This window comes from Mycetomoellerius zeteki, unplaced genomic scaffold (genome assembly GCF_001594055.1).
Source record: "Mycetomoellerius zeteki isolate Tzet28-1 unplaced genomic scaffold, Tzet1.0 scaffold179, whole genome shotgun sequence".
Lineage (NCBI taxonomy): Eukaryota > Metazoa > Arthropoda > Insecta > Hymenoptera > Formicidae > Mycetomoellerius > Mycetomoellerius zeteki.
In genome coordinates this window covers 91,490-106,477 of record NW_017256747.1, presented here as the reverse complement: position 1 = coordinate 106,477, position 14,988 = coordinate 91,490, and the positions used below count along the sequence as shown (strand labels likewise).

Genomic DNA, 14,988 nt, shown 5'->3' with positions numbered 1-14,988 from the left:
AAAGAATGATGTTCGTATTGTGATCAAAATAAAATTTATGAGCAAGAAAACTTTTCCGTTTTAAATTTAATATTATTATTTATATGATATTAGAAATCGTAAGTATTTTAATATTTAAGTAACATAATTTAATTTTAATAAATATGAAAATAATAAATACTATAAAAAAAATTATATAAACTGTATAAGAGAACAAAATTATGATAGGTATAAATATCTTTTTTTAGAATAGATATATACATTTTATAAATATATATATATTCTATTTCTGTTTTTTTTCTTCGGAAACATCATAAAGTAAAAATAATGCAAAAAAAATTATTAGCTGTTACGTTTGTTATTTTTCAAATTATTATTTAACTAAGATTGCATTATGATATACAAGTAATAATGATGCATATTGTATTGAAGAATGCAGTTTATACGAATTTTTATACGAATCATATATCTAGGCAAGAGGTGACTTACCGCTCGTTATAATTATCACGCATAAATTATACAGTGCAGTTGTTCTACGCTACGCATCAATACGAAGTTTGAAATCGCACTCACATCAGTGAGTGAATTAATACCTGTCGACGATATGTCGGAGAGATACAAGCGCTTCCAAGGCACACCTTGTAACTTCGTGCATGATGTCCTGGAAGTGGTAAAAAAGCTTCATCAGCCTACTTGATCGTAGCCAAAGTTTATGTTTTGAACGATATACGTAACTGTTAACTATTTGCGCTGGTTCTTCTACTAATTGCTACATATTAAATCACTCCCATCTTCCGCGAACTTTACATCAAAACTAAACATGGAATGATGAGAGGCAAGGATTAAAAAAAAATAATAGCCTGTTATATTAAAGAAAAAGTAAAAATTTTGTAACTATTAATAATAATGAGTTTAGTTATTATTTTGATTAAGGAAATAGAAAAAATGTTCCTTTATCGGTAAAAATATTGTCATATATAATATTTTGTTGACATATTTGGAAAAATATAATTTAAACTACAGTCTGTCGGCGCGATATCGAGACAGTTTGTAAAACGTTTAAATAGTATTTGCAAATTTATTCCTAGGCGTTGGTAAGAGCATTCCTGGCGTGGCGGAGAGCACGGAATTTCTATCTCGTGAACGAACGCGAGCGCAAGGTATGGCAGATAAAGGGAGGAGTCGCGAGAAACATCGGCATGGTTACTTTAGACCGGCGTTGCTGTATTTCTCACTTTTTTCCCTTCTCTTTTCTTTCTTTCTATTCAGGACCCGTCGTCGCGATGCAAATATGTTCGATGCAAATGCTCGCTCCGGAGAGCGTGAAGGTAACGGAAGTGGTAGCGCGGTCGTAGATTTCCTACGCGCACTCCGTTATATTTCCTGTCCGACGCGAGCCGTTCCGGTGTCTCCGCACGTGCGTTCATATCGATTCACGTGTAGTTCTCCATGTAGATCTCATCGTCGACCACCCGGGCCATTGCACCGTTTTTAAGCCCAGAATAAGACGCATTTCTCGCTCGCGTGAGCTTATTGTGGCAAACCTCCGCCGAAGCGCAAACTAATGGGTCAATTCTAAGCAGAATCGTAAGACTCGCAACGTATTCTCGTAAAACTTGTATATATAAAAACTTATGACTAGTATTTTAATTTTATGCGTATGTATCGTAAGACGATTATTCGTAAATATCTACGATTTTTTGTAAATTTTACAGTTAGTATAATGTAGTAAGTTTAGTAGTAGAGTTTATAGGTATCGCTCTTTTTAATTTTTAAACAATGTCAAGCGACATTTTTATCTTATATATATTACAAACGTAAGTTAAATTAGATTGTACATGTTTGGATCTCTTTTTTCAAAGGCAAAAATAATAGGATATAAAAGAGGAATAAGCTTTTATATTTTTATATTTTTTATTTAATGAAGAACTGCATTATACATTTTACAATAATAAAGGATTAATACGATTTACAACTTTATAGTAAGCTATGTGAACGTATGCAAATAGAATCCGTTGGGAGTGCAGAGAAGCCGGGATAGTTCGCTCTAATTTTAGATTCTGTTACCGAGCAAGCATATGTACCTTCAACGCATTTCGGCGTATTTGTTCGACGGTCCGGAAATAAAGTCGCCTTTCAACGTTGCGCGAGCGAGCACCTACACGTGACGACTTCCGGCTAGGCTCAACGTTTTGTTTATTTCTCTGTTATCGCCGTAACTTGCCCGTCGTGGTACGCAGAGAATCATAAAGTAGAAGCGTTTGGTTGTATGTACTCGATGTGAGGAAACTGTGTGAAAGGAATACTAATCCGTTACGCGTGACATTTATACATTCATATCATATTTCCCGTACAAAGTTCCAAATGCGAAAGTGTTATTTTTATGTTAGAGTTAATTAACGCTTCTCTTAGATCTAAATATTATATCTTCAATTTAAATATTGTTTTCTTATGGTTCGTAGCCCTTCTCAACACTTTTATTATCTTTATTATTCTTAGGCTTTTTTTGAAATTTCAACCAGCGGTCCTCTTTTGCACCATCAAACGAAAATATCTGACATAGTATGTCGTGCACAATTTTCCATTTTTTAATAAAATGCACCCTAGATATACCACCGAGGTCATATAACGTAACTTTATAGACTTTTTCTATTCTGTGGAATATGATTAACGCATTAACTGAAAATTATATTTTATCTTATAAAAAAATTGCTTTAGTAAATATTATAATTTCTAATTTTAATATTAAATGCAGTATTATGATTTTATAAATTTTTTTATCGCATATATTAATATTTTTAAAACCGTATTATTTGCCAAATGAAAGCAAATTAAATTAGAGAAAGCATGTTTTATATAACCGGTTAAAAAAATTTCAGTTTCACCATATCGAGATTAAATCGTATTCGTTTTGCTATTATACGATGCATAATATTCCAGCCGTATAAAATTTGCGAGCAATTGCGCCGAATGCATTCCGATAATAACAATTGCAATCGATATAAACTATGTCCGCACATAATCCTTTCGATTTGAATATTTTAAAAGAGAGCTTTTTTCCTGTGATTCGAAAAAAATTTTTTAATTTAACATCAATAAATGTTTAACATTAATTAATAATGGATGCTACTGATTTTGGAATACATTTTTTTTAATATCTTGCTTTTTGAAATTACAATAATGATCATAAAATCTTGTCCATTATTATTATTATTATTTAACGCGATAGATTTTCGTAATATATTTGGCACCATTATCTGCAAACGTATTCATCTTCGAAGTATGTTAAATAAAATTATATTTTTTTCAAAATATATAAAGTATCCGTTATTTTTATAAAACTTTTGACAATTGCAGCTATGTAAAACAGATATATATTTTATATGAAAAAATTACAGTTCAATAACGTTAACAATTAAAAGTTAACAATTTAATAATATATCTTTGTGCATATTGTTGTCGAACAATCGCGAACATAATTGTTTTCCGGTTTTTATAAAATTTTTATAAAATTCATTTTTAAAATTCTCTTGATTTTAAATATTATTCTACATACAACAAAAATTGAATTGGATTCATTGATTCGCCCATTCTATTTTGATCTAATTGATCTACGTTCTGTTCTCTTTTTTTGCTGCACTTGTCCAAAGTGCGTTTCTGCTCCTCTTTTTTCAATATAGCTCGTAATAGCGGTGGAATACATTCGTCTTGAAGACCGTTTCTTTTGGAGCGACAAGCCTCGTATCTTTCCAATTGATAGACCGGAATGTCCTTCCCGTAGCGAGTGAGCAACTCTTGCGAGCTGGGCAAGCGCGATGTATCCCCGGAAATCTCAGGCGTTAAGCAAGCACGCCTAAAGGCTACCGCTGATTTCTGACACGCCGATGCTTTGTCCGACTTCGCGGATTCTATCCGCGTGATCTCAGTTCGCAGTATTTGCTCTGAAGGCAAACGTTGAAGTCGTTGACCTTCGAGACGTTTTTGCATCGTACATCTTTCTTTTGACGAAGACTTTGTATCTAATGCCAAAGCTTTAGTGCGAAAGAAATCGCTGCAAACATCCTTGGTTGCTGATCGGACTGGCTGGCAACAACTGGCTGAACATATTCGTTTCTTGTATCTTCTTGAGAGTTTTTTCAAGGAACTTGGTATTTCGAAAGGATCAAGACCGTTCTTACGGGTTATGTGAGAAAGTGGATCCTTCATCTCTGGCAAGAACAAGATATCAATTTTCAAATCTGCTTTATCTGGACGTGCAAGTTTACAGTCTGGAGGGGAATGGTGTATCACTTCCGGTTTCAACTTTCGACGTGAAACGCTTTGTTTTGAAAGAGCTCCTTTACAAGAAACCTTCGTTTTTTTATCAAAAATCTTCTTAGAGGAATCAGTTGACTGAATACTTTTGTAAGAACTATCTTTTTTTAACTTTGATTCTAAATGAATACAGTAATTAGTTTTATCTTTGCTTATCTTTGTTGAACACTGAATAGCTCTAGCCAAAGGACCCTTTGGTGCTGTAATGCATTTGATAAAAATCATTGGCTGCTTAGATGATTTGTCATCATCGCAGTAAGATGTCTTTAAAATATTTTTTGATGATGAACAATGCAATATTTTAGAGCTGGAGTGGCCGAGTTGCTTTTCGTGCTTGTCAGTTTTTAGAATCGTAGAGGAGGCAGTTTTTATCGGTACTCTTACTTTATCAGTTAAAGCTGTTGAGTCATTAATGTGGTCATAAGATTTTAGAATATAAGTTGTTGGAAGTAAGATAAATTTATCATTCCGAAGTTGAGAAGTATCAATCGAGCTAACTTGTTGCTTTATGTCTTTGCGTCGCGGTGTCACTCTGAAAATAAAAAAAATTGCAAATTATGATAAAAATTTCCTAGCTATTGTTTAATTCGTGCATACGTCGTTTCGTTAGAATCAAGTCAACCATATAATAGATATATGTATTATATCAAATATCTGTAGATACACATATATTTGCTATATATAAATTACAAAGTATTACTATTTTGAATATTTTAATTTCGTTGTTTCTTAGCTGTGATATAGAGTAGGATTGGGTATTATGAGCACTGCAAGTAATATGAGCACTCTTTATATTTCTGCAATGGTTGATACTAGTAGTGCCAACTGTTGCAAAAAGATGCATCTGTCTTTGCGAAATTTCAATATGCTGCGAAGTTTGAACTAAATTTATGTACTTCGGATATTTATCATATTAAATGAGCAGATACGTTATTTGTTTCTTTCTTACGTTTTCTCCTTTAACCCTCTACCCGTATTCGTATCATATATCATTGACTATGTTCAAACCTTGATCTTTTTGTTGACAATACTGTAATACCACGAGAACTTTTTAAAAACGCTCAAAAAAGACCCGAACACGGTTAGAAGATTAACTTCATAACGTTTCCAATTTATTAGGTACCGCAGAAATATCTTTCGACTTAATGCCAATACATACAGAGAGCTTTCCAACAAGCGACATTGCGTAACATAGTGATCATTATATCTGTGTTTAACATTGGCGAACAACAAGGATGTAATGATTCACTGTATTACACTGTGTCATCTGTGTCTCTTGTTGGAAAGCTCCTATAAGGTGTTTCAGTTATATAGCCAAACTTCGAGAGTGTGTTGCTTCGTTTTGGAGAAAATTGCAAAAAAAACAAAATGTAGTTTTTATTTTTGTACTTATTTATTATTTATTCATTTACACTTATTTATTCACGTTGTCACTTTCTTAATGTAGATATTGTTCAAAATGTTGCCTCTTGCAGCAATGCAAGCATTGCATCTATACTAGTAGGTACAGACAGGTTATTTTTTATATTTTCTTTGACATTTTTTATATTGCTGAATCTATTTTTGCGATAATTTTTTTAAAGAATACGATTTTATCATTGTTTACTGAATCGATTTTCAAGATGTTAAGTTTCGATTTTTTATTCGATCAATGTATCAGTTAGATTTACATGGTTTGTTTTACCTTGGGAATGAATCGAACGATGGTTTCATCTCTATCACACTGGAAGAAAAGACTGACTGCTGCAGCAATTTAGATGGTAAAATATGGCATAGCATTTTTAATTGCAGGAGCCGATTTTTGGTTATATTAGCCTATCCGCAATGTCGATAGGCTAACACAACCAAAAATTAGCTGCTGCAGCCAATTAAAAATGCTATGCCATATTCAGTCAATCTTTTCTTTCAGTGCAGTAAATTAAATACGAATTCCGAGCGGTTGCTGTAGTGTCAGCGGACACTGAATCGACTTCGAACTGGCACCCTAGCACGGTGAATCTCGGCGGATACTGCGAATTGTGATGGTAGATGAGCAGCGTGACGATGCAAGGCCGCGAAACTATCGAATCGAATAACATACAGCTCGTATCGCATATTCGAACTTATGACGTCTTTATCTCGCGATAGCCCGAATCTTTAGAAATCTCTACTTTAAATCCCTTAGCCACGCCTTCTCTAATAAATTTTGCGTTAAATGTCGCGGTCTTCGATCGCGGTCCAAATCGAAAGAGAAAAGAAAGACTCGGGACCTTTGCGGTACGTGGTAAAGTTTCTCAAGGTCGTGATGCTTGCTCAGGCTCGAATTACGCGTCTTGTATCGCTCGGCGACTTCGATCGGTGACTGTGCTGCCTGTTGCCGGCTTGTTAACCGGTAGAAAGATATTTTTTCTACAGAATATCTGCTTGCAATCACATTACGTTGGGCAGCTTGCATTTCACACCGCTTCGACAAGCGATAATTCCAGTTTGCATTTACCGTCGCATAATTGAATAATGTAGCAACTATTTTTTATCATGGATAACATTCTACATTTTTTTTTTTAGAAACAAGTTATCTTTAAGGCTTATACAGACTTATATGTGTTTCACATTTATAATCGAAACTTTGCGTAATGTCGAAAATACAAAATAAAAACTATATATGAAATAATAAATAAAAATATTTGATAGCATCATCAATTTAAAAGAAAAGTCTCTGTCCTAAGTATATTAATAGTAACAATACACGACCGCAACTTAATTGCAATCGTGTAATACGTTGATATTTTAATTGTTGGCTATATAGAAAATAATGCATGACAAAGTGGCGGCTTCACGGTATTTACTCATGGCGTGCGTTAAAGGGTGGAGAAAAATATGCGCGATGAATAAGAAAGCGAGGTAAAAGAGGCAGAATGAGGGAAATAAAAAAGGGAAGACGATCTCATAGGACGCAGCTGCTCGAAGGAAGGAAGAAGATATGCAGAAGACAGAAAAGTAGGAAATATTGCAAAAAGGCAAAGAGAGCGTGGTAAAGGGAGACAAGCCTCTCTTTCATGATGACTCATTTACGGCTCACGTACGTCATCGCGAATTAACGGAGACGAGTCTGTGACATTTCTTTCCCGACGATTTAGCCCGCAAGCGAAATACAGAGACGTCGTCCATCGTCCGGTCTTTTTTGTGGCATTGCTAAGAGAATGAATGGAATCTCGTGATTCATAAAAGGCTGTTTCTGAATGAATAGCGCCATTCAACATTGCTGTTTGAAGATTTGTAACTGTCAAAATCTTACAAGTACCATGTGCAATATGATGCAGCTTTGTTTAATATTAATACTTGAGTGAAATAATTGTGCATATAATTTTATCTTTTATGAATTTTTAAGGAAGACCAGAGATCCTAAAATCTTATGTTAAAATTAAACTCTACGAAATAATTAATTTTCTTGCTCGAGATCGCGAAGTTTTCTTTCACCGTTTACTAATCTTATCACAAATGTCAGACATAACTTCGGTTTCTGGATCTTGCCTAAAATATACACTAACATGAATATACTATTATATGTGAAAATATCTTAGCAAAAAATAAATGTGAAATATTTAATTTTAAATGTCAATCGCGCGAGAAATGAAAAATCCTATTTATATTAATGACTGAAAATGGCACATACAATGACTATGATAATCGACACATGAAGGTGTAAAGCCGGAATAATGCGTGACAATGCCAGTCACGAAAGTTGCTTCGCGGTACGTGATCACAAATGCGATTCTCATTGTCGAATGCTTACGAATTTCGCACCGGTCACTAAACTGGTCCGTCTGTTCGTTCGTCCATCTCTTCGTCCCGTCAATCGATTCAAATCCTAAAATAAGCATGCTACCCAATGTCCGGCAAGCATATGCAAATCGCTCCACTACTCCCCTATGAAGAAAGAAGCTACCGACATTATGTTACAGCTGCCCTCATTCGGCTCTGTACAAATTTTTTCGCTCGATTTCATATGACTGCACGCCCATAATGCATCCCACTTTAGGGTCTAATAATGAATAATCATTTCTAACAAGGGGAACGACGATAACGTGCGATTTTTGTATAGGGCTATTATGAGTGTTGAACACTAATAGATCATTTATGATGTACGCGCTAAAATATTCATTATCATCACAAGGACGTACATCATTTTTTAACGATCCATAATTTTTCGTCATGACTTGTTATTCCACGATGATTTTACGACAATTTGCATAGATTTAACTTTCCGAAAATTTGCCATCGAGTAAAGATTTAATTTTCTGTTCCGATTTCATCTTTCTGTTTCTCTATATTGAGGACTTTTAAGCAAAAATTATTACAACTATTAAACATACAGGTTAATGTGGGTAACTTTGCCGATCGTTTCGAGAACTTTTGTCATCTTGTAGAAATCTGCTGTTTTCGCTTCTCTGTGTTCTTCGTTAAAGATTTTTGAAGATCTCTTTAAACCGTTAATTTATCTATTTTGTAACTCCTGAAATTTTGTGTATTGTAACTGGAATTTTGACACTTCGTTATCACTTGAAGTTAATTACAATTAACAAAGCGACGTCTTTTCGAGATGAATGAAAATAAAATCGAGTCTTTATTTCCAAATTCGATTTATTTATCAATTCTTTTCTCATCCGTTTTATTTACTTAAATCTTTTTACACTTAAATCTTTATGTATTGATCTTGACTCTCTTGATTATTATGAATGAATCTTGATTCATAAAAAAATACTTTGTGCAACGTAAAGATACCTACTTTTTTCATTCTGCAGATAATTAGAAAATTCGACAAGTTTAAAGATAAGTTCGGCATCAACCGAGCAAGTAACACAACCAAAAATTGGCTACTGCAACCAATTAAAAATGCTATGCCATATTTAACCATCTAATTTACTGCAGCAGCCAATCTTTTTTTTCAGTGTATGTTTAAATATTGCAGATAATATCAGCTTGTCGTGGCATTCGTTTGTTCAAACAGCGCAACAGACAGCACCTATGCGGTTTCGTTCCGCTTGAACGGTAGAACAAGCATAAAAGCGACTTCGCATATGCGACAAGCCGCAGGGCCTTTCGCTCTGCAGAAAACGGGAGTAACGGTCGATGTCGACAAGTTTGTTCGCGATTCTTGCTCCTCTGTATCTGAATAACAATCTTTATCTCAATTGATTTAATTTTTATGCAAAGATCATATCAGAAGGATAGTTTAGAATGAATTATAAAATTTATAGTCCAATATCTGTATAATATTAATGAATTAATTATCATAAATTAATCACAGGTTAAAACGTAGAATTTGCTTATCCAACTATCTTCTTTTATTTAATCATTTTCAATTATAGTTTTTATACTAAAAAGAATTAATAGTAAGAATTAATAGTTAATATAACATATACTTTTATTTTAAATTTTAATTAAAAACTGATAGGAAGAATCTAGAAACTATCTAGTACGCGATATAGGAAACACGGAATTAAATTTGAGGTCTAGTCTGAACAAATTGATTCTGTCGCTTGTCTACATCGCTATCCTCACTTTAGCCTGTCTTCGAACCATCTTCGTCATCATTCTTCTTTTGGCAGCGTTGTCAAGACACGACGTGGTAGCGACTGCAAAAAAATGAGGGATGAGAAAAACGAAGGATGGACGGTGACGCTCGCCGAGACTTCGCCTACACGCACTCCTCTAAGACTCCGTCTTCCCACACGTAATTCATGTTCCTTCAATGCTCATCCCCCGCGCTCTTTAATCTCCCTTCCTCTTCTCTCCTTTCTCCCCTGCTTAATCTCGCCGTAAAATCCGACGTTTACTCCCTGCGTACGGTCGAGGAACCGGAATTGAGATAGCGCCACGTTAATTGCCGCCGATAATAGGATGCGTAATGGAATGTATGGTCGGTCAATCGCGCCGCATCTTTGTACACCACAGCTAATAATTACGTCGCTCTAATCACGTACCTACGTATTTTTTTTACTAATCGGTAATGCAGTAAACGTGATCTCGTATATTGCAAGTACCTCAAGAGTTATAAGTTTCAATTTAAAATAAAAATTTTTGAATATGTAATTTTAGACTTGTGTGGTATAAATACGAAAAAAATGACTATATTTATTTGCAAAGATATTTTGTTTTTATATCTCCATAATATACAACACACACACACACACAACACATAAATATAATTTGTAGTCAAAATTACCAGAATAACCAGGATTAATATATTCTGATAATTAGTCTACCGTTATTATCGAAATATATTACACCGAAATTATTAGCTCCGATCGTCTAATAAGGTAACAAATCAAGTTTATAAGAACAGCAAGGAAACATTCTTCACACTAATGCATTTTTAACATAAATATTGTATGTATGTCTATCGATAGTGTATATTATGTTATGCATAGGTTTTTTCCTTGTCTTCGATACTTATGTATGCGCTTATTTTTAATTATTGTCGATTGTTAAATTAATTGATAATTACAATAATTATATTCTATATATCCAAAAACGTACGCCACATATAGTTCGTTAATTCCTTATACTTGCGTCGAGTTTCACTGTACGGGAGAATACCGTACAGGAAGTTATGCTTAACATTTAATCACTTCTGAGATCGAGTGCAAGACCACGATCTTGTAATTTCCTGCAAGTAATTACAATTTTTATGCCCGTACTGATGTGTGTAATCGCAAGATTCGAATAGTATAAAAAGTTTACAAACACACGCAAATACACATTAACTGAAAAAACGAATATTTTCTTCTCATATTTATATATTCTCATATTAGCTACATTTTGAGCTTGTTATGCAAATTATAATCTAATTGTGATGAAACATAAGCATCAAATAATATCAAAAGAATATTAAATCATCCCACATTCAATTTATTTGGCTAATATTGGAGGTGATTTATGTATCGTAAGAAATAAATGTATATTTATAATTTCTCCATTTTTATACTGTTCGTGATTTGTAATATTGCAAAGCAATCTATTACAGTTACTTTTGTATTTATAAATAATAATATATCACTATTTTTATTATACATCCACCGCCATTGTTGCAATAATAATGAAAATTTTATTAGGACGAATCGTATATATTGCGAAAATTTTTTATGTCGATTCACGTTCTTTCAATCATTTTCTCTAAGCATTCTATTAGTCTCGTGACTAGAAAAAAAAGTGTTTAATTGCCATATTATACTAGGATCAGTGCTGTCTAACTCGTTTAAGTACAGGTCGTTAAGATTCCCTGTCGTGCACGGCGGATGTTGCGAACATCAGCTTCAAAGGCACGTGCTCAGACGTCTGCTTTTGGTGCGAGGGAGATAAGTAGTGACGTCGAAAACGTGCTTGTAAATGCATTTCCCAGGCAGCACTGTCATAAAATGCTAATTGCATTATGCACCTAATAAAAGGTTGAGAAATGAAAAGGGACGGACGTCCAACACTCGTGCTTTTTCCGGAGTGTTTCCCACATTTTTAAATAAAGACTCGGTATACACACAAAATTTCTGGTCACACAAATTTTAATTCATGGGAAACGATACATTTTTTTGTCAGAAATCGTTCGATTCCTGTTGCTAGCGTGGAAATTCAGCGCATTCTCAATAACAAAATCGATTTTCTCGGTAATGAAATTTTCTATACAGAACTACCCTTATTCACTACAATAAATTTGAAAGTACGAATCCGATCGTAACATGCAAAATGAAATTTCCTGTGTGCAGCGTGTGGGCAGCGCAAAGAGAATCCGCAATCCACGAGATTGCTCGCTTTGCTCGCTTTACAATCGCATCTGTACACCCGGCTTCGGGTCATTATTCATTTTAAGCGGCGCGGGCGGCGGCATAGCGCGTCAATCTCCACGATGAGGAAAGCGCGTTCAGCGCCAGCGCCGGATCTTTCGTATTATTACAATTAGTGATGTCGCAAACGACACGAACGATCGTGTCTCACGACACGCGGAAGTTGCATTGTGACTCGGTGTAAAAATTTGTGACTTGAAAAATTTACGCAATATATAGGCGGCATAAATCAAAGATGTAATAATGCAATTAAAAATCTCCCATTTTCATACTTCTGAATTTCTACGAAAAATTTTGTTCGTTTTTTATGATGAGAATACATTAAATTATATTTGTGTTATTTCTTTGTGACATTTATAGAATTCGTCGATCTATTTGAGCTCAGTAAAATATTGTAATTTGGAGTTTTTATATAATACGCAGTTATATATAAATGTCAGCGAAACTTCGAACTTACTTTCTCGCAATTTACTTAGCTGATTATGAACGATAATTACAGCGTTGATTATATATACGAATATATTCTTATCGATACATATTGCGACATCGATAAATCTATTATAAAAATCAAACTGGCTTCAGTTATACAAGAGTGAAAGGAGTCGCTGTAGAAGGTTGCTTTAAAACACATACGAAAGACATATGATGGATAAAAAACAACATATATGCTGATCTATTTTTATATGGATTTAATAGAAAATAATTTATGTATATCGATCATGAATATCTACACAGACATAAAAAAATTTTTTTTATTCAAAGATTAGACCATGGTATTCTTGTGTATTTTGATGCTTTAAAAGCGAATCCGATGCTCCAAATCGCGTTACAATTTTTTTTCTATTGACGCAACATTAGCTCGATTTTCCAATATATAATATATAACCTACCAAGTTGCATATTAACTGTAGTATAAGCTTGCATATTATCGTTGAACTTACTTTCTCTCATTTTCAGCTTGCATATTAAAAACCAGGCCATAAACGACTCTGAAAATATTAGAAAATCAAGATTTTCTATTGATAAAAAAAATTTTGACTTTTGATGGAGCAATTTTGATATCGGATTTGGTTTCAGAGCGTCAAAATACATAAGAATATCATGGTCTAATATCCGGATTAAACATTAAATTTTGTTCTGTGTTCTATGTTTATGTGTTTGTTATCTATATTTATTACCAACGAGATATATATGAAATTATAATTTTATATTTTGTCTTACAAAAAGACATTGATGTTTTAATTTTTACAATTTAAATTCTTTTAAAAATATCGCTAGATATAATTAATATTAATATGTATATTAATCTGTATAGAATCTTAAATATATTTACAATTATTTATAAATTTTATAAATTTTATTAAACTCTTTAAAAAAGAAATTTAATGCATGATATCAAGAGATTGATAAAATTTATATCTAACAGATATAATCAACCGTAAATGTAATTTTATAATTTTATACGCGTCGTTTAGATAATTATATACATCTCCAAAGCATTTATATGTAAAAATTTTATTTATCTTATGATAGAAAATGAATTTTTTAGTTTGCCTGACAAAATAAAAAGAGAAAAAGATTGAGAAAATTGTACGAGCTAGGAGCAGACATTTAACGCGTAGAAGTGAAATTTTCACACAAGTTTACTTTCAACGAGCACTTCGAAGAATTATCGCGTGAACGCACACGTTTTCCCCGATTACGATTAGAATAAATTATAATTGTGGAAATAGAAAGAGAGACATTCGTGAAAGCAAACAAATGCATTATCTACTGAAACGCTATATGAACACGATTGAAAGGGCTTCTTATTTTTTAAACAACAGTTTCGAGCGAAAACACGAGATAAAGATCATGAAAATTTCACATAATAAACTTTTGTAAACGAAAAAGGCGTTACTAAAGTCGATCTCAAATATTGATCTTTATTTAATTTGTAAATGAATTTTAAACATTTCTCTCTCTCTTGTATTTTGCACATATTTTGTCTTAATGAAACTTGCATTTCGATCGGCAAGGATATCTGAAATTCAAGAGAGTTTTTTGTAGACGAACTGATCGCGACATATAAATCCTAAGCCATCTCAGAGACTGGTTATCAAGGAACGAGAACGTGGTTTGAAATCCGAACGGTTCACACTGAGCCGACGTTATTTATCGAGTCATATCTTTTCTTGGTCCTTTTGACTGCTAGCCTTGAACGCATTTCTACGTCCGCATATAAATTCGGCAGTATATGAATTTTTCAGCTAGCAAAAAGCTTGAACTTTTTATCATTTGTTTCTCAACTGAAATATTTAGTAATTTTGTCCACTAATGATCGTTACTATGACAGAAACAAAAAAATTTAATAGAATTTGTGGAGATACGTAAATGTCTCTCTCTCTCTCTCTCTCTCTCTCTCTCTCTCTCTCTCTCTCTCAAGGAAAATATGGGACATAAATAATGCAATTATTTTCTACGATTGAAACGCAAAACGTATAAACGCTAACGTAAAAAAACAAGCATGTAATTACCTACATAAATTTAAGATAATATTGTCAATTATTGAAATTTGTAGTCTTTAAACGGTTACTGATACTTTTTCTTAAAACAGCTTTACAGAAAATGAAAATGACGTAAATTATCGGTTTTTACACTGATTTTGAAATGGAGCGACTTGAAAGATACAATAGGATGGCGAAGAAACAGTTACGAACGTGAGTTTAGTTAAGTCATAAAAATTTTCTTAGATAGGTATACTTTATTTGTTGGAGAAAATTGTTGTCGTTTTTTTAAGTATCACCGAATTCACGCTGTATCTGGTAGAACGGTCATTGCATTTCAAAGTTAATCAATCGGCAACTAATCGAGGAAAAAATATATTTGAAATGAAATA

At 33.3% G+C, this 14,988-nt stretch overlaps 2 protein-coding genes across 5 annotated transcripts in view; one reads left to right on the top strand and one right to left on the bottom strand.

The window, feature by feature from the left end:
- Positions 1-14,988, top strand: part of raskol (Ras GTPase-activating protein raskol) — a 350,704-nt gene that overhangs the window by 259,893 nt on the left and 75,823 nt on the right. The window lies entirely within an intron of this gene.
- LOC108721668 (uncharacterized) lies at positions 3,440-8,832 on the bottom strand. Its single transcript, XM_018446328.1, has 4 exons — positions 8,646-8,832; positions 4,720-4,825; positions 4,263-4,635; positions 3,440-4,229 (listed from the first exon to the last, which is right to left on the bottom strand). The coding sequence occupies exons 1-4, from the start codon at positions 8,690-8,692 to the stop codon at positions 3,523-3,525; spliced, it is 1,233 nt and encodes a 410-aa protein (XP_018301830.1). The 5' UTR covers positions 8,693-8,832; the 3' UTR covers positions 3,440-3,522.